The sequence below is a fragment of the Glycine soja genome, chromosome 2, assembly GCF_004193775.1.
Source record: "Glycine soja cultivar W05 chromosome 2, ASM419377v2, whole genome shotgun sequence".
Lineage (NCBI taxonomy): Eukaryota > Viridiplantae > Streptophyta > Magnoliopsida > Fabales > Fabaceae > Glycine > Glycine soja.
In genome coordinates, this window is record NC_041003.1 from 4,445,081 (window position 1) to 4,465,495 (window position 20,415).

The 20,415-nt window shown below is 33.3% G+C and overlaps 2 protein-coding genes across 2 annotated transcripts; one reads left to right on the plus strand and one right to left on the minus strand.

Annotated features, from left to right (window-relative positions):
- Positions 1-6,919, plus strand: LOC114381657 (nucleolin-like). The gene is made up of 11 exons (XM_028340903.1): positions 1-292; positions 588-1,786; positions 1,884-1,973; positions 2,055-2,519; positions 3,920-4,034; positions 4,128-4,295; positions 4,407-4,648; positions 4,776-4,866; positions 4,947-4,999; positions 5,084-5,167; positions 5,254-6,919. The coding sequence occupies exons 1-10, from the start codon at positions 130-132 to the stop codon at positions 5,150-5,152; spliced, it is 2,655 nt and encodes an 884-aa protein (XP_028196704.1). The 5' UTR covers positions 1-129; the 3' UTR covers positions 5,153-5,167; positions 5,254-6,919.
- Positions 6,920-15,831: 8,912 nt separating this feature from the next.
- LOC114381667 (NAC domain-containing protein 37-like) lies at positions 15,832-19,627 on the minus strand. Its single transcript, XM_028340909.1, has 3 exons — positions 19,190-19,627; positions 18,549-18,820; positions 15,832-16,889 (listed from the first exon to the last, which is right to left on the minus strand). The coding sequence occupies exons 1-3, from the start codon at positions 19,344-19,346 to the stop codon at positions 16,230-16,232; spliced, it is 1,089 nt and encodes a 362-aa protein (XP_028196710.1). The 5' UTR covers positions 19,347-19,627; the 3' UTR covers positions 15,832-16,229.
- Between the last annotated feature and the right edge of the window lie 788 nt (positions 19,628-20,415).

A 20,415-nucleotide genomic window follows, 5' to 3' on the forward strand; every position in this document is an offset into this window, starting at 1 on the left:
AACACAAAAAAATTACAATGCAAAATTAAAGTGAGCAGGGAGGATTGAATTGTCCCCGCTATTCGATTTGAGAAATTCGACGTTTTCAAAGAATTGGAAACTGGAAACTTCACTTTCATTCGATCAATCATGAGAACTCGAAACGCCGATTCCGCCTCCAAATCCGCAACCCCTAAGAAGACGCCGCCGAAGAAATCCCCTGCGGCCAAGCGCACCACCGCCACCAAAACCAGAGCCACCAAGAAGAACGAGCTCTCGCCCGCACCCGATTCCAACCCCGATCAATCTCCTCGTAAGCGTTCTTTTTTTCTTCTTCTTTCTTTTATCCGTCTCCGAATTTTAGTTTGTGAGGAAGATGAAACTGTCTCGATTGGATGAGAAAATGAAAAAAAAAAAAACAAGACTTTACACTGAAACCCCTATGTTTTCAGGATTTCAAGTTTCTTTCATCCATGACGATGTTGTAATTGGGGAGTTCGTTTTTTCTTTTATGATTTCCCTGTAATTTGTATTTATTTATTCCTTTATTTTTTGTCTGAAACTGTTGATTCTTTATTTATTTTGACCTTATTTGTTCTGAATAACAGTGGAACAGAAATCGTTAGGCAGTGCTAGCAGCGCAAAATCTGTGAAAAAGAAGACTCCGGGGAGATCGAGAAGTAAAGCAATCAATACTCCGAATTCGGAAGAACAATGTGAGGCAGTAGCTGATGAAACTCCAATTGAAGATGATACCGAGGTAGCAGAGAAAGTGGAAGATGTTGGAGTGGTTGATGCAGATAATGTTGAGGGTGAGAAGGAGGGGGGAAAAGGTGTTGGTTCTGTTGGATTGTCTGATGAGACGGATCGTAAGTCGATGGAAGTGGATGAACTTGTTCAAAAGGTTTGTGAATCTGTGGGAAAGGAAAATGATGTAATGGAAGTTGAAGTAGCTGCTTGCTGGGATGCTTCTGTTTCTTTTAGGCGACCAGGGCGACCTATTGTGGATCTCAATATATCTGCGGATAATGAAGATTGTACTGGTGAAAAGGAGGGAGAGAAATGGAAGGAAGAGTTGAAAGATCAAGAGGGGGACAAAGGGAAGGAAGAGTTGAAAAAACAGGAAGGAGACAACGGGAAGGAAGAGTTGAAAGAACTGGAAGGAGAGAAAGGAAAGGAAGAGTTGAAAGAACTGGAAGGAGAAAAAGGTGAGGAAGAGTTGACAGAACTGGAAGGAGAGAAAGGAAATGTTGAATTGAAAGAACAGAAAGGAGACAAAGGAAAGGAAAAGTTGAAAGAGCAGGAGCCAGAGAAAGCAAAGGGAGAGGAAACAAACCTTTTTGGACATGAAGAGAACTCTGAGTCTTTTGGTGTAGAAGGTGAAGCCCAGATGCAAAAAGAAGATGCTAATCCTATTAAAGATGGCGGTGAAGGACCAAAGATTGGTGAAAATTCAGATCTTGGAGAACAAGGGAAGGTGGAGCTTGTTGAAGATCCAGAAGAAAACCCTGAAGAAGATCCAGAGGAACCTCCAGAAGAAACTTCGGCATTGGAGGAGGAGCATAGGGAATTGGAGGCTATTGCAAATCAGCGAAAGATTAAAAAAGAACACGAGATTTTTGTTGGTGGATTGGATCGTGATGCTACAGAGGAAGATCTGAGAAAGGTTTTTCAGAGGATCGGGGAGATAGTTGAAGTCAGATTGCATAAGAATTCTTCAACAAATAAAAACAAGGGCTATGCTTTTGTGAAGTTTTCTGATAAGGAGCATGCAAAGAAAGCTTTGTCTGAAATGAAGAACCCTGTTGTATGTTTCTTTATGTGATTGTTTATTTCTTTGATTTTATGCTCTCTTTGCTTTCTTTTATGGTGTGTTTTTATTTTTTACCTCCCATTTTTTACAGATACATGGCAAACGGTGTGGCACTGCACCTAGTGAGGATAATGACACATTATTCTTGGGAAATATTTGCAATACTTGGACCAAAGAAGCTGTAAGTGTACAGCAGTTTTTTCTGTTGCATGTATTCACTTCCCTGGCTTGGTTAACTTATTTCTTAATATATGGGTGACAGATTAAACAGAAGCTGAAGGATTATGGTATTGAAGGGGTTGAAAACATTACGCTTGTCCCAGATGTTCAGCATGAGGGCTTGAGCTGGGGCTTTGCATTCCTAGAGTTCTCTTGTCATGCAGATGCCATGCTTGCATATAAGAGGCTTCAAAAGCCCGATGTTATGTTTGGCCATGCTGAGCGAACAGCTAAGGTAGCCTTTGCTGAACCCATACGTGAACCAGACCCAGAGATAATGGCACAGGTGAAGTCTGTGTTTATTAATGGTCTCCCTCCACATTGGGACGAAGATCATGTGAGGGAGCTGTTTAAATCTTATGGTGAAGTTGTAAGAATTGTGCTAGCACGGAATATGTCTTCAGCTAAGAGGAAGGATTATGGATTTGTTGATTTTTCTACACATGAAGCTGCTGTAGCTTGTGTTGATGGCGTAAATAAATCAGAATTGGGTGATGGGGCATCAAAGGTATATAGTCTTGTTTGCTACTTGACCATGATTTTATATTCGTACAGAATTATTCTTTCCATTGCTTACCCTTCTGCTGGTTTTCAGCAATGTAGGGAAGAGTCGAATCCTATCAACTTCAACTGCTTTATTTTTAAATTGTAGTGATTTGGAAAGAAATTGCCTTTTAAATAAGATTGTCAAACTCGAGTCTATGTGGTTTGGTTCAATTTATTTTGGAGATATAAAGACTTTCTAGACTGTTTTTGAAAAATAAGTGGTTATCTCCTTGGAAAAAATCTCATCCAAACTCGTGTTAAACTCTTGCGGTGTTCGTAGACTCAACTTTTAAACTGATACAAGTTTACATGATATAAACTTAACATTTAGAAAACCTAATGTTCTCAAAGATGTTTTTTTTATTACTTTTCTTTTTTATTAATGTTTGATTGTAATGAAAATCTTATTGTTTATTTCTTTATAAATATTGTCAAACAATATATATAAGTTAAACCATACCTCGAGTTAGCTTTTATGAGTTGAGTCCAGTCTATGGAAGTTCCACAAGTTTACATAAACTCTTGAGTTTGATTACCTCGCTTGTTCTTAAAAGGAACCGAAGTGCTGTTTCTCCACTCATCTGGCATCTTTGTAGATCTCAAAATTTCATTAAATATCTTAGGTGAGCTAAATGATCCCTTCTTTTCCTATACACTTCCAAATTTCAATAGAAATACCATTTATTCTGGACCCACAATTTTACCACTGTCTATTGTCTTGAGGATTTGTTTTACCTCTCCAATTCAAATTCCATGGCAGTAAGCCAAATTTTGTTCATTCTCTTGGATTTATAGTCCTTTCATATTACGAGCCTATCCTTGTCCATCATTGAAAAGCTTATAAAAATAACTCTCCTATCTCTCTTGAATATCTTGATTTGAGATCAAAACTTTCCCTTCTTGATTCTTAATACATCTTGATTAAAATTTCTTGTTTTTCTTTCTCTATTTTTGGCAAACAAATATATCTTACATTCTTCATTTTTTGTGCTGAGCTCTTTGTAAAACTCATCTAAAGCTTTAGGTTGTGCTTCTGACCAAGTCTATTCAATTCTACCAGGAAAAGACTAATGAGTTTGAGAGTGAGTTAAATCCATTTACAACCTAGAATTTGTCGACCATGTTGATTTGAGAGTTTGATGACCATGTTTATTGATATTCTTGGCTCCCTCTCCACCCTCAGTCTATCTCAAAAGCTTAATTTTTATGACTGTATCTGTATCAGTATCACTATTTTGGGATTAATTTTCATTCTACTTACACCTATCTAATATTCTATATTTTATTTTCTTTTAATGTTAATTTGATTTTGCATATTTTCCATTTGGTCAATAAGAACAAATTTTTTGCCATGCTTTTCAGATAAAAGTGAGAGCTAGACTTTCAAATCCTCTGCCTAAAACACAGGCTGTCAAAGGTGGTATGTGTGGTGGGTTCCAAATAAGTCATGCTAGGAGTGGAGCCTTTTCAAGACCAGGTTAATAATTTTTTTCTACACCAATTAACTTGGAACTTAAATTATCTTGTTGACACCATTATTTGAATTATCTAATCACAATCCCTACTACAGGAAGGGGGTTTGGGCGGGGAAGACAGCCCTTCAACAACAGGGGGAATTTCAACTGGAGCAGGAGTTTCTATCGTGGTGGGCACAGCCAAATTGGAAGAATGGGTTTTCAGGATGACCATGATTTTAGTATGCATCCAGATTTCCGTCAAAGGCAATTTGGTCCACAAGGTTATTTGTTGAGCTTCTTGCTAAATATTTTAGTTCTAGTTTATTGTGGCATGTAATGTATTGATGTGGAGGTTTTGAATGATTTTAATATTTGACTATACTGTAAAGCAGGAGCTGTGAGGGGTGGACATTATGCAGGTAGCCGAGGTGCTGCATTTGCTGGACCATCTAGACCTTATCATGATAGAGCATGGTATGGTATTCCCGATGGAGGCCCTATTGAGCCTATTCCTCCAAGGAGGCCCTACTCCCCAGGTGGACAGTTTGACATGCCTTCTATGGGAAGGCATTTTGATGATCCATATCTGTATGATGACAATATGCATGGAATGAAACGTCCATTTTATATGACTGTAAGATTTTTTTTTGTTTTTTTTTTGTTTATACTTGTGGTTGCATTTCCATACAAATTTTATGTTACTTCTGTTTACTGCTGGAAAATACTTATTACTTTGAATTGATTGTATTCCTGTCTGTTAGGACCCTGAGCCTGATTACATGGGGCCTAATAGATTACGTCCTCGATTGGATTATGCAGATCCACCTATATTTCATGGAACTCATCACCATGGTCTACCCTTTACTCTCTTTTTATCCTTACTTAATTACATAACATCATGTTTATATTCTTGATAACTTTTTTTTTTATAGATTCTTTTGGGGCTGGCAGCAGACAGTACCCTCCTGACTATTACGGTTCTGATGTGAGTTAAATTGTTCAAACCTATTTTTTTGTTCATTTAGTTTAATTGTGATATTAGTTACGAATTATGCTACTCATGCTACAGTATGGTAGAGGTTCATATTTATCTTATTATGGGGGTGATGGCTCACATGGGCATGGATACTATTATTAGGGTGATGAATCTTTGGTAAGGATTATTTTTAAGAATTTTATATTCTAATTTGCAGCAGCGAATTCTCTTCTAATGTTTTGTGGATTTTTATTCTTGTTTAGGAGGATCTGGAATTGTGGGATAGACATCTTCAAATATAAGCTTGCGGCTTGAGCATACAATTCTGAAGTTGCATATTTATTTTATACACTTCTCTGTTATTCCTCTTCCACCTGGTTTTTTCTATATATCTATATCTATTTGGGCATAGGTGGTATAGACTAAATTGTTTAATGATTGTAGGGTAGGTTGTCTTTCAGGTCCTGGAGTAAGGTATTAATGAGATTTATATAGAATGGGCTAGATTTTCTTTAACAACTTAGGTATGATGAGATCAGGGACTTGTATTTGAGGATGCTTTGTTGAATTTACAATATTAATCTTTGACCCATCAAATATAACTTTGGTGATTGGAAAGCTTAAAGGACTATTGGAAGCAAAAAAACTTTCGAGTGATGGATTTATCTTTTTATGAAGTGATAGGCAAGGTTTGATATTTGAATATGAATATTGAGGCTCTTGTGATTCTTATGGATGACTTTTGGAGAGTTTAGCTACAGTTTACTTTCATTATTAGGAGCCAATTTTGATCTGAACTGAAAGCTTTACCATATTTTGGAGTTCTTATGATTGGCCGAGATCCTTCAAATATTTATTGATATCCATACAGAAGCAGCCTTTATATAGAGAACTTTATGTTCACTGAATATACTGGGAGATGAGACTAGGGACTAAATACAGTGAAAGGCTGACTTTCATTTGGCATGATGTTCATGGATAATGTTATGGTTATGGAGCAAATGATCTGTATGATTGATTTGATTCCTTATGATGCTCTTGAGTAATTACTAAGTTGGGTTTCCTTGAGGAGATCTCCATATTTTTTACTTTCCAATGTAGCTTTGGTGTGGACTGAGAATAAAATTGCTGTTGATTTTGAGTGTGAATACCTAATGCCGAGGGCAGCTAAGGATGTTTCTGACTGTTTTAATTGTCTGAAATTTATTTCGGACGGTTTTGTGAAACATTGTGAACCATGAATCAAATGGAACTGTTGAAAGATCTTCGTTTTGCTGTGACGATTACCAGGTTACTTCTCTTTCTGTAGCTTTTTTAGAATTTATTTTGCAGTGAATAGGTGGTGGGTGCAACGTGATTTGAGTGCTTCTTTTGATGTAGCATGGTCAGTGCCTGCCTCTTGAATATTAAATGATTAAGTTATGTAATACCTAGAAGTTCGAGGTGTAATATAATTTATTCTGAGCTCTACCAATTTGTTCAAAAATCACAAAATTCACCAAAATCAGTCTAAGATGTAATGTGTAATGCATATAGGTTGTGTTAGAGATACTGGAACAAAACTTGGTCTGAAGATGAGTAGGATGCAGAAGATTTGTTAGTCATGCATTCCATTTTCAGTATAAATTTACTAGGATTTTCATGGGGTCTTATTTTAGAATATATAGAAGTGTTTTCTTTTAGCTTCTTAGTTTTTAAGCTGCTGCTTCTACTGCTTTTTTTGTTGTTGTTATACTTAAATTCTATTGTATGGTGAGCTGTGAATGCGATACAGATAAGAGACAATTATGTATATTATTGTAAAATGTGATACTGATAGGAGACACGTATGTTTTTGTGTGCGTGTCTTCTGTTTAAACACTTGCAGTTATCCTCTTTGTTTGGCTTGATATGTATGTATATAAAGGGGAAATGCTAACCTTCTCTCCACCCGAGGCAAAGGTCAGGGATAATTCAGTCTTAGTTTGACAACAGTCCATTTTGTTTTGTCCTATTCAACATAAATAAAAAGGCCATTTTAATACTTTCGAATAAAAGTCTATTAAAAAATATAATCAGTTCAAATTACTGGCATATAAAAAAGTACATTAGGTTTCGAATATGACTCTGATGGATGTTTGATTTTTTTTAAAAAAAAGACATCCCTTGTTTAAGTTCTTCAACCCCATATTTTTAAACATGTCCTCTTATTTATTCACACCTTACCACCACCTGTTTTCTTTCCCGTGACTCTGTCACCTGCCACCGTTCGCCCCGAACGAAGATGATTTTTGGCAACAGTGCACCCTCCACACCACAATCTCGACAGATCTGGAAACTAAGCTACTTGCATCATAACTATGCATCGTCGGCTTGAACTTCGACAGTGGTGTTTGTTAATGGCATAGAGTGGTGGGCATGAGTGGCATAGAGGTGTTGGCGAATCTCATTGAAGTCTAGCTCTGGAGTGTTGAACTTGTCGATGTTGGCGGTATAACAGTATAACAATCGTACGGAAGAGAGAGGTCATAATGCCCTGGCAACAACGCCACAAGCTGTGTTTTTTTGGTTGTGTCCAGACACATCATCATCATCATCATGCACCACCGGTCGGTGTCGGAGTTCCAATGCATCACGATCGTAAACCTCTTCTTTCCTCCCTTCAATCCAGATTTCACTCTGTTGAAAACCTTCGTTGAAAATGTTGTGGCGGTGTCCCCTTCCTCTATCTTGAGTTCCAGTCTAATTATCTTCAAAATGCAAACCCCCATAAACGAAATCAATAGATCTAGCTAGATTGGAAAGTTACAAGACACTTTAAAGATGGGGAAAAATGTTACAAAGAAATCAAACCCAGATCTGGGTTACAAAGATGGGAAAGATAGCTTGTTTTGTAACTCGTTTTTTCAAGTCACTCTAATTTATTTAGTTCTAAAATGTAGATCTAAAATGTTCAAGAAGATGCAAGCTTGACCCAAGTTATACAACTATGCATCGCTGTAGTCGATAATGATGTAGAAAATTGCGTCACACAAACAAATATGAAACTAATTTTGTTATCTAATATGAAATATGAGATAACTTTAAAACGTATATTGACCTTATAAATGTGCAAAAACTGATTTCAATGCGTGCAAAAACGTATATTGACCTTATAGATCATGTCCAGGCTATGTTCATGTGAATTTCCTCACTCCTGGGGATTCATTGAATTTCTTGTGGCTAAACAAAAAAACATGAGCTTTAATCGTGAGCAGAAATTGCAAAACAAATGTGAAAGTAATCCTCATTGATTTTTCTGTATGTACTAAAAATTTGTATGGAGTGAGCACTGTTGTCAGAAATTATCACTGGTGACGACGAACGGTGGTTGGTGGCAGAGTAGTTGGGGAGTATAAGAGCATACTTTACTCATGTTTTTTACTCTTTCTGTTGTATTCTAGATGCTCACTATGGTTAGTAGTGAGTTCTTTTTCTGTTGTATGTTAACTAACTCAAGTTTGTTAGAATTAGTTGACAGTTAGCATAATTGTTTATATAAACAATCTTGTAACAACTTTTTTAGTTGGATTGAATAATACAAGATTTCTCAATCTCAGATTTCTCTTCTCTTTCCTTTTCTCTCAGCTCTATTAGGGAGAAGAAGAGAGGTGGTGGTAAGATGTAAATGGTGCACCATAATAACATGGAAGAAGATCAATCTAAAAATCATTAATTTTTATGTACCATACACAAAGAAATTTATTTCCCCACTATACTCTTTGTCCATAGAAAATTGCTTTACGTACGTATACAGAAGTGGCTGAGACTTATTTTGACAAAGGATTAGTTTCTATCTGAACTTACAAAAATTTGCCTCCTTTTTGGGCTGCATGATGTTCCCTAAGGAGATTTGGTGAGACACCTTCATCAACTAGCTAAAAGATGATTGGCTTACCTATTAAGATGGGTGTTTTGTTTCCTGATTTTAACTAGCTTCCTTCAACACCCTATAATCCAGAGTTTTCTTTGTTCTATAAATAGAACCTCCAGGGACATCGTTTATTGGATTTACGAGAATGGTCAATGCAATGTTCACGAAAGGATATTGATAATTTTTATAGATGCAACATGAGATTGTAATTTTTTATTTTATTTTGTGACATGAGTACATGACTTACTCGACCTATGTGGCAAAGCCAAATGAAAGTTGTCAGCCGCATCCTCATTTTTGTAACAAACATTAAAAGCAGGGACTAAAAATGGAACATCTATACATTATAGGGACTACAAACTAATGTTTATGGAGGGACGAAAAAAAAGTAATATATTGTACAGATGAAAAAATCAATTAAGCCTTATATATTTTAAAGAAATTAAAAAATGTAACTGCTATATTTAGTAGTGTTTACGCCAACAGTTATCCACAGTCGGCGATTTTTTCTTCCATTCTTATAGCGCTTTTTGTTTATTAAGTGCTGTTAAATGACTTCTATATAAAATTATTTTTGTAGTACTATAGTGATTATATATGTATATTCATATTCCATTCTTCGCGAGTTGAGTTGTGTTCTCATAATATAGGCTAACCTTCTGTATGGGTTGGGTCATACTCCCCTTATAAGATGATATTTAAAATATATTATTTTGTTAATTTAAATATTTTAAAAAATTTATACTCTCTTAATAAAGTAATTCACAATATGTTTTAGTTATTTTTCATGTGAATAAGTTTTATAGGGATAACACACTCTGTCTTAGCATCATTGATAGACAATTTTGAAATTTAATATTGATTGACAATTCAAACAGAAAATGAAGTTTTTTTTTAGTTCTAAACTTTATAATAGGAGTATTTAAAACATTTTAAGGATCCTAAACTTGAATGTAAGTTATTTAAAATCGGTTACCAATAACATTAAAAGATAAAAAGTGAAAAAAATTCTCTTAGAAATTTGTGGTGAGTCATTCATCATCACTAAAAAGTACACACATATATATTAAAGTGTATATTTTATCTTTCCAAAATTAAAAAATAATTATACTTAAACATTCGTTCAGAAAAAAATTGTAACTTATTTTGTATTAAAAATATTAGTAAAACATTTTATTTATTATTAGTGAAAGATGATGTGAACCTTACTATTTTAAAAATAAGCACTCAATATAACCAATAGAGTTCAACATAGTTAATAGATAATTTAAATTTTTGAACATCTTAATAAAGATTTAATTCCTTGATCTTGCGTATGAAGAATATTGTTAGATGAGACAAAACTACCACTCAATATAAACTGTGACACACATATTTAATGAGATTTATATAAATTTTAATTAATAATAAAGAATATTTTGAGAAAACGTGTTAAGTACTAATATTTTCTCAAACTCTTATTTTTTTATTATTTAAATTTTCTTATCCTTACACACCATGAGAAGGTTATGAAGGAGCATAACTGCGTGCCATCATAGGCATCATTTTTCTATTTTTGAAAGAAGGCATTATTGTTTTGGTCACTTAGCCATGTTCGTCATCCTTTTTCCTCTTCACCCTATTCTCCAAAAGCGAGAACGTGGACACTCACTGTTGGCCTCCATATATGAGCATATAATATCCCTTTCAACTGAGATCGAGCCGGCATGTGTTCATGACAATTACTTTTTCATTGTGCTACTGCCAATCATAACACAGCATGTTTCGTTTCGTATTTTGGGCAAGTTCTCCAAAGGTGATAAAGTATTAAGTTAATTTCTTATCACACCCGATATTATTTCATTTTTAATATTACTGAGACCCTTAAGGAAGGGTTGATATAACATTTTTTAAGCCTAAAAGGAAGGATCGGCATACCAAAGCCAAAAATCAAAAGATTTTTTTTTAGGAATCGAAGATGGAAGATATCGGATGTAATAAGGATAAATCTAAGAGAAATTAATAATGTATCACGGAAATTTTTTATTGATTGAGCATGTAAATTTTTTTTACATTAGTAATGTATCATGTATGACTATCAAAGTCAAACTCAAAGAAACTATTATTGATAACAATTTTTTCCCCCCACGTTGTGGTTTCCTTTTCTTCGTTGATGGAGAGGTGAGGAAGACAAATTGATATGGCTTTTATGTGCATTGGATATGAGGGGGATCCTACATAAACCCTGGAAAATATTTTACCGTGATGAGTTTTCTGAAATTTTGTAGCACTGAATTATGTGATCAAGGTACTAGATTCCCCTAAACTTGTTTTTTATTTTAATCCATTCATCGAATTTTATAGATTTGTTTTCTTTAATTGATTTGTTGGACTCTGAACTCTTACGTAAATTGGTTATTTTTCGGGTTCTTTAATTGATTTTTAATCCCCTAAACTCTGAACTCTCTTTTATTTTTTTATTTTTTTTTTCAACTTAAAATAACCTGTCACTTAGAACGGAGAAAATATGTTTTTGAAACCATTTCAAGACAAAATATTTATCACTTTATAGAGTAATAAAAATATAACTATTGGTAAGATTAACAGGCATTTCTAGGGTTAATCAGCACGAATAAAGTTTCCTAAAAAAGAAACACGAATAAAGTTATCAAAATTTAGCTATCATTATATGGGGAAAATGGCACAGAAGTATTGGGAGATATGGTGCTGTCGTGAGTTGCGGCTATTCTCTCTCTAGTGGCAAACAGGCTGAAATGTTTAGGAGTACAACTAGACTAGTTTTCAATGTTGTCCATTATCTTGGAAGCATGATGCCTCCCTGGGAAATTATTTAAACATAAAATTGAAAAATAAAAATATATTTCTTTAATTTTTAAATGTATTTATATAAAATAAAAAATAAAAAATATATAATGTACGTGTCATACTACAGTTCATTGATTTTTTTTAATGTTTGAATAATAAATTATGCTTCCCTAAAATTTAGTGAAGGGTGATTTAGGATGTCAAATTAAAAAAGGATGACACATCCTTCGGTGAGAGTTAAGCACTTGGTCCTCCTTGTTAAAGAACTACAAATGGATCATGCAACCTAAATTAGTCCCTGAAGTCCTCACTAGTAGTAAAAATTAATACAAATACTAATACTAGACAATCTTTTTTTTTCTTTCTTAGAGGGGCCGATGCAAGGACTTCAACTGCTTCAATTATGCTTGGGTCGGCCTGAATATTTGTTGCAAGAATTATTTGATGTATTTCTTGAAAAAATAATTTATCTCTATAAAGAACCAGTGAAAGGAAGATAGAACTCATACAAGTTCAAGTATTTTTCTTTTTTTGTGCATGTACGTACCATAGACTATAGAGACAACCAGGCTAGATTCTACCTCATGCGAACTATCCAACTTCTCTATCACTAAGGCGTAAGCTGACCCTAATGAGTAAATTCTAGTATGTAAGAAAAAAAAATGCTTAAATAGGTTAAGCTTAGTTCGTTGTTAGAGATTTTAATTATGTGTTTTGTTCCTTTAAGGAAGGCTTTATCTGGTTATCATATTTTGAACCGAAATTGCGCTAGCAACTTAATTACTTCTACATTTCTACCTTTTAAAAGATAAAAAGACTCATTTATCTTTTCTCTAAGAGTGCGTTTGGATAGATAATTTTAACGGAAGAAAGTAATTTATCAAGAGAATTTAAATTTTTGTAATCTAAAATTCATTGTTTGAGTGTTTTTTCATGAAAAATTTAAATTTTTGAAATTTTAAAACAAAATTTTAAATAACTAAAAATATGAAATTTCAATTTCCTTCTAAAATGTTAGAAATTGAAATTCTATTTATGATCGAAAAACCTTCCAAAACATTTATGTATTTCCTTTATGACATTCATTCTCTCTTCCACCTAAAAGTTTCAAAAACTCTGTTCTCGAACTCGCGACTCTTCTCTCACGTTGATGATCCTCTTCTTCAAAAAACATCGCCTGAACTCGCGGAGCGTCGATTGAGTGTGGTCGTGTGGACATAGGGGGCACGTATATATATCAACAGCGCATATAAAAAAAACAATTTGACGTTTTCATGAATGTTTATATATATATATATATATATATATATATATAATGTTATTAAGATACAGTATACTATTAATATAAGCTTATAATATCCTTATTAAAAGTTAGTTTTTTGTTAATTAAAAGCTATATATATGTTTATGAAGATAATCCTTACACTTAACCTTTTTATTTATTTAAGAAATGAAAATTGTTTTTGCAGTTAATGAATCACTTGGCAAAAAGGTTTACAATAGGAAAAGAAGTCAAATTTTCTGTAGTGTAAATATGTTATCGGCTAGGTTGTATAGCTGTATTTTGATATACACTACTTCAAATTAAACAAGGTTTATATATATATATATATATATATATATATATATATATATATATGCACACTTGTAAATGGGTGTCTTGCTTATAAAAAAAAGGTTTATTACAAAGGGGCTGGTGTAAGAGAGATTAATAGTAAAGAAAATGAACTTTTGAACAAGGGGAAAGAAAAACCTATGCATGGGATGGGACTAGGAGGGGCAATTTGTGACCAATAAGACAAAGCATGCGAAACAGGAACCATAGTGCACAGCGCATGCTAGACAACACACGGACCCACCAAAACTCTCACCGAGATATGCCCATGCTGACCATGACTATGATCAATCTAATTCATGCACCATTTTGTTCATACACTCCATGCTGAGGATATGACAACGATCAATCTAATTCATGCACCCAATTTCTGTTTATACATTCTAAATGTGATTGGTGCAATACTTTTCAACTTCAGTTCTTGAGCTTATTTTTAACCTTTCCCCCACATCCATTTGGTTGTTTTCCCCCTTTATGCTTGTCTGATCATCAGCTATATATAATCTAATGTGAGCTTATATTTTAATAACAATTATATTAACTATTTATATTTAGTGGATTATATTTTAAGTGACTTATTTGAGTTTCTTAGAATACCAATTATTGGAACCAAAATAGATTCTTAGATGAAATTAAAAGCATCATCTATAAATACAGAATTATCATGTTAATCATTAAAAAATAAAATGGAAGCTTACTTAAATTTATGGCGCCACCAAATGCTCTCAAGAGTTGTGTGATTTGGATTTTCAGATCGTTATGTATTTCCTTGAGAAAACTCTTTAGCTTTTTTCATGTCTCTGGTAATAGGATGTCAAAAAAGATGAGAATGCTATAAGCATACGTGTTACGTGAGGATCATAACCTATTTAATAGATGATCCTAGGATTATCTTTTAAGTATTTTTATCTTAATCCATCATAAAGATAGAATCTCTACACATTAAATGCTCATACCCTATTAGATACAATAAAGTCTAAATTACCTAAACCTTATTAGATCCTTTTTAATTGAGCTTAACCTTAGATGTCCGCAACACATATTATTTACATATAAGGTAAATGCTTTTTTTTTTTAACCAGAGTATCCTTAGGTTAAAAGACTAATTCTTTGAAGTGCTGAAATTTATTTAAGACATTGATCTTTCTTAATATATTTTTTTCGTATCAAACTTATAACCACATGTATTAAGAACAAAATTACCTACCAACCATGTTAGTCATATAAAGTCAACATTGGATTAAAATTGTAACATCCCTAAAATATAAATATAGATATTTATCATAAAAAATATTTGACAAAAATAGAAAACATATATGGTTTAGATAAGATGGGATATTTTTTTTGTCTTCTAATTTTAAACATATTAGTTTGACCTTATATTTATAAGATAAGATATTAGTTTTATTTTATATTTATACCTTATATGCAAGATAAAATAAGAGAGAGAGTTGAGATTAAAACAATCAAAAGTGAGAATGCATAGGGAAGGAACATGTTGTGACGATAGGATATGTTACAACGATAATATCTAGAGACATAGAAAGATCTTCAATCAAGAGTGAGTGCAAAGAGTCCACTAGGGACATGTAGTGGGTCCTTGGTGAGGCATAATTTTTGTAATATCTTTATCAAGACTTAGATATAGGTTAAAATAGGAGAAACAAAGATACAATTTAATGAAAATCGTCTATTAAAGTACACGACAAACATGTTTAAATAGATTAATTACACATAAATAGAAGATATTTTTATTTCCTCTAAATCAGAAATTATGTTCCTATAAATTACAGTTATTAATAGAATCAAAATATTAATTATCATTTTCAACTCACATATTGAGTGTAAAATTTGAAAGACTAAACATTTGTTGATGATAGGATAATGGCTTGATAGCACATGACATAATAGACCCAATAATAATTATTAGAATAGACATTGATACTACTTAGAACGTGAATAAGTCTAACTTAATTCTACAATATTGACTTATAAGCTAAGATTTAATTACACCTCAATTATATAAATTAATTGATGATATTAGTGGTTAATGTCAAATCTCCAACTTTTATAAATAGAGAAAATATTTGTATGTAAGAAATATACCATTTTAATACAATTACATATCTAATTTTTCACAGGAATATATATTTATATTTTATAAAATTTGTAGATAAAAATTCCTTGTATATTGATTTGCTTTAAGTCCATAAAATATCAGAGCATGTTAATTAGGTTAATGGGGGTATTTGCATTCGTTTCGAAAAAGACATTTGTTTCTTGTCCTTCCACTATTAAATCCAGTACCTCCTGTTAAATTCCGAAATATAAATTTACATTTAAAAATCAGCATTTCAGAATACAATAAAAAGTGCATGATACAAATAAAATTGCAGAATTCAAATGCCTTCCAAAAAATATTTGTAGACGCATCCTTTCAGCATATGCAAGTGACCTCTAAACATGAAAAGCCCAAGAACACAAATAGCTATCAAGACATTAAGCAGCGGAATGTTCCAACATGCATGCTTAACGAAAAGGGCACATGATATACTCTAAAGTTGAATACAGCATTCTGTAAGAGCATGGAATATCACTATTTTGTGCAGTAGCTAGGCACTAGAGGACTTATTAATTAAGCCATATATAGCACAATATTATGTTTTTGTGATAATTTAAATGTTAAACTACTTAGGTGCTGGAGTCATATTAGGTGCATGAATCTCAATTTACACTGACACACCGCACTCGTGTCTCACGCTGGTGGAGCAGAGAGAGAGAGAGAGATTATAAATTCTCACTCCTCCACACATTTTTACAAATTAAAATTATTACATATGATCACATGTCTCAACATCCATAAAACCATTTATATAGTTACTACAATACTACCATTGCAACAAATAAATTAATTAATCCTACACCCTTCATTTTTCAAATACGCATATCCCAATGTCACAGTCTGATGTTGAGCTTGTATTCAAAAACGGGTTGAACTTGTAATTCCTTTCATTTTCCCTACTATTATTCTGCAGTAGCAACAATGCCATGTCCGAGCTAGTAGTAGTGTGATGAGTTGCAAAGCTTGACACACCTATTAATTCATGCCTCTCTTCATGACTCAACTGAGAAGCCACAAACTTGTCAAGAGCTCTCCAATCAGTAGTCACTTTCTTTGCAGTGTTGTGGGATAAACCCTTTTGAGAAATATTATCAATATCTTCGTTATTAATAATATTCTCTGCTATTAGGGACATTACTGAGCTTTGCTTCTTTGCTAGTGGCAAAGAAGGACTTTCTAGCTGAGGAAGCTGCACCAAATGTTGTTCTGCATGCATGAAGCTCAAATTATTATTACCTTCTTCTATGATCTCTTCTTGCTTGTACAGGAAATTTTGAGCTGCTGAAAACCTCTGAGGTTGTTGTTGCCTTACCATAAGGTCAATATTATGGTCCACCACAGTGCTGCTGACACTACCACATGCTTGTTCATCGTATAAGTAGTTTCGATCCCATCGTTCAATAGTCTTTGTTTGGCCGTTTGTTGTTCTTTTCTTGAATGCTCTGCATACCACCCATCCTTCCTCCTGCACACACACACACACTCGATTACATGTTGTAAAGCTAAGATGAGACTTTTGTGGACTTAATTGGTTTCACTTTTCTCTTGGAATGTATTATGTTTGACTTGACTAGGTCAACTTATAAGTGTTTTGAAAGGGGAAAAAAGGGAAAGTTTCTGTTTATCTTTTTAGGAGTGTTTTTCCCATTAGCTTTTGCAAATTTTCAGTCTGTTTGGAGAGAAATAGTAGTCAGTTTAGTCAAATAATTAAAAAAAAGTATTATTGTGGCTTATGACATGTTTGATAATGAAATTCTTTATCTGTTCCCCTTTTGTCCTCTTAATTAAAATTGACATATATATTAGCCAAAAAAAGGATTGTAAGTGGTGACATTTTATTTCTTAATCATTAGTTTTTTCTAGCTGATGTATCAGTTTTCAACCGAAAAGACGAGAAGAGACATGCAAAAAGGACACGTGGTTTGAATCGATCCTACAGGTTTGACTTCAAAACGATAATAACCAGAAAATTCTTACAAGTTGTTTGAGAAAGAATTTTAGCTCTGTAATATTTTCTTCCTCTGAGAAAATATTGGCTATATTGGATGCTGCTTGTTACGTACACGAAGGGTGTAGGGGTGGGGTGAGAAAAAATTCATTGGGGTAGCCAAACAAACAATAAGATTAATGAAAAATAAAAAAATAAAAACAGAAAATATTAAAGTTAATTCTTAATTTCTCAATGTTTTGTATGTTGATAATAAAAAATAATTAACAAGGTTATATAAAAAACTAACAAGCAAACGAATTTGAGGGTAGCCAATAAAGTTATTAGGAGTAACCTAGGATATTTATCTAAGCTACTCTAAATTAAAAGTTTGATAAAACATTTGGGGTAGACACGGTTACCCCAAGGCTGATCAATATGTTAGACTAGAGTCAAGGTAGAAATTCTCTTCCTTTCTTCCACAATTTTTCTTTTACCATATAAGGGTAAATAACGAAGAAGATGGGTTTGTACGTTTCACAAGAAAAATGGCAAGAATTAAAAGTCCAGCACAAAAGAAAAAGAAAAAAAGTTCAATTATACGCTTTTGAAAGTAGTGACTTTGACTTCTTGTTGGTAAAAGTTCTGTAGCAAATAGGTAGAACTAGAAAGCTTGTACGTGCCTTGGGAGAGAATACTCACTTAGTGGTCTACGAAAGCAAAAGTTGTTAGGGTCTATTAAATTATAAAATGAGTTTCGGGGGAACCAATCAAGTGCTTAATCTGCACTGATGCAGAAACAAAAGGCACACACGAGACCAAACTAAGATGAAGGAATTACTTGATAATCGGAAAAACCCTTTGGAAGTGGTTAAGACTAAACTAAGTTAGAAATAGTGATTCATCTCGAATTCCAAAAACTATCCTTGTTTGCGTGTGTGAAATAGGACAAGGTTGGTTAGGGTAGTGAAATCTATGTGATAATTATGTGTAATTGACTAAATTGGGGGCCATCTAAACTCACTCATCAAGTGTGAACTTAACATCTCAAATTCAACCGCACAAACACACAAATAATTAATAATTTAATATAGTTTAGTAAGCAACAATTGACACACAATACGTAAAAGGGTATATGTTAATGGTATATGTGCACTATGTATGAATGTATGTTAAATATATAGAGATGCTTATTACCTGTGGAGGTCCATTCTCAACGGTTTCAAGCCTATACTCGTGCATGATCCAATCAGTTTTTTGTCCATTAGGGGCTCTTCCTTTGTAGAAAACGAGGGTCTTTCTCATGCCAATAAGTTTGATGCTTTCATACACCGATTTGTCTCTTCCTGTCGCCTTCCAAAACCCTGCCATGGTGGCTCTGTTGGTTCTTGTCCCAGTTGGATATTTCTTATCTTTGTGGCTAAAGAAATACCACTCATTCTGCTCCTCGTACCCAATCCTGCATATCTCTGCCAAACCCAAATCATTCACAACCATCTCTCCAAAATTAAATTAAAACCATAAACTAAGATCTAGCTTTGCTAGACCATATTTCTTTAACAATATGATCAATTTTACAATAAAAACCCTAATTTGATTCGGAAAGGAGTGAAGAAGCTGTACATGGTAGTAATTGTTTCTTTTTTATTTTAAAAGACTACTAATTAGCCGATACAAATAGAAGATTATTTCTTTTAGAATAAATTGAAGTAAACATGAAGTATATATCTTATGCATATATACTTTGTAGTACTATAGTCTATACGTAATATATATATATATATATATATATATATATATATATATATATATATATATGTTTAGTTATGTGTGCGTACCTTGTAGATCCCATGGTTCAATACGATATAGGTCGATCTCTTTGATAACGTCAAGATCAATCTTCTGAGAAGCAACTTTCTTCCTCAGATAGTAACCCACAAGCTCTTCATCTGTTGGGTGGAACCGAAACCCCGGTGGGACACATGACTCCATCATATATAGCAATTACTGGAACTGCATCAAATTCACCACCACCATTAATACCTTCCACCCTTGACTTTCTCCATCATGTATAAATTATAAGCATGGAGAAATAAATCTAGCAAGGTCTGTGTATATATGATGAATATGTATAATGTGAGAGAGAAAAGAGAGGGTGAAAGAAGAGAAACCAATGCAAGAGATAACATAACACTTCAGTAACCAAAAAGCTAAAAAGGCAAAGCCCAACAAAAGAAAATATATATAATAGGAGTTGTCCTCTTGGTGAAAAGGTGACAAGTGTTATCAGAGATAACCATCATCTCATTTGGTGGATAGCAGTACTCATCAAAGGGAATTGAATTGAAAAGGGAAATAAAAATATATAAGCGCGTGTTTAATTATAAACAAAACCCATAATTTGAGAAACAATAATGATTTTTTTTTTCTACTACGGAGAAAAGAAAGAACCAAATCATGAGAGTTAGGTTTTGATGAAAACCATGAGGAGGAGTTTATTAGACCTCTGTTTGTGAAGAGGGTCTGCGAGAAAACGGACAGCTAGAGGCTTGTGCTAATCATGCTGTCTTGTGTTGGTGAATGGCGGGAATCATTCATCAAGAAACGGGGTTTCCCTATCCACGTTACCATTCATAATTATGCATATTCGTGAATTAATAATCGGAACATATTATAAATTTGTAAATAAATAAACATGATAAGCTAGGGTTAAAAAATTATGTTTCAAAAAATACCTTTGATATATGAAAAAACACTGAACTTTTCAGTAATGATATTATAGACTTACATTTTTGCACTATCCTTATTATATACCTTTTTCATGGTATATATAAAGGAAGAGGGAGTTTAAATTCTATCCTTTTATTATAAGCCCTTGTATACTAGAGCTCATCTAAATCAAGAGAAAGGAGAAGAGATAAAAAAAAATATAAAATAATAAGTGATATGATGTAGAAAAAAATGTTAAAGATATATATTATTAGGTTATAGATAATATAGGTGCTGGAGTAGTATTGTAGTTGTAGGAAGTGGGGGAAAGAAGAGAAATAGAAAAAGAAGTGTG

What these genes read in the sequence shown, in the direction of transcription:
- LOC114381657 (XM_028340903.1), top strand. Translation starts at nt 130, where the DNA reads ATGAGAACTCGAAACGCCGATTCCGCCTCCAAATCCGCAACCCCTAAG. An exon ending in CTGAAATGAAGAACCCTGTT is followed by an intron (nt 1,787 to 1,883) that starts GTATGTTTCTTT and finishes CATTTTTTACAG; the next exon opens with ATACATGGCAAACGGTGTGG. An exon ending in CTGACTATTACGGTTCTGAT is followed by an intron (nt 5,000 to 5,083) that starts GTGAGTTAAATT and finishes CTCATGCTACAG; the next exon opens with TATGGTAGAGGTTCATATTT.
- LOC114381667 (XM_028340909.1), bottom strand. Translation starts at nt 19,346, where the DNA reads ATGATGGAGTCATGTGTCCCACCGGGGTTTCGGTTCCACCCAACAGAT. An exon ending in TGAACCATGGGATCTACAAG is followed by an intron (nt 18,821 to 19,189) that starts GTACGCACACAT and finishes TGGGTTTGGCAG; the next exon opens with AGATATGCAGGATTGGGTAC. An exon ending in TTGAGAATGGACCTCCACAG is followed by an intron (nt 16,890 to 18,548) that starts GTAATAAGCATC and finishes GTGTGTGTGCAG; the next exon opens with GAGGAAGGATGGGTGGTATG.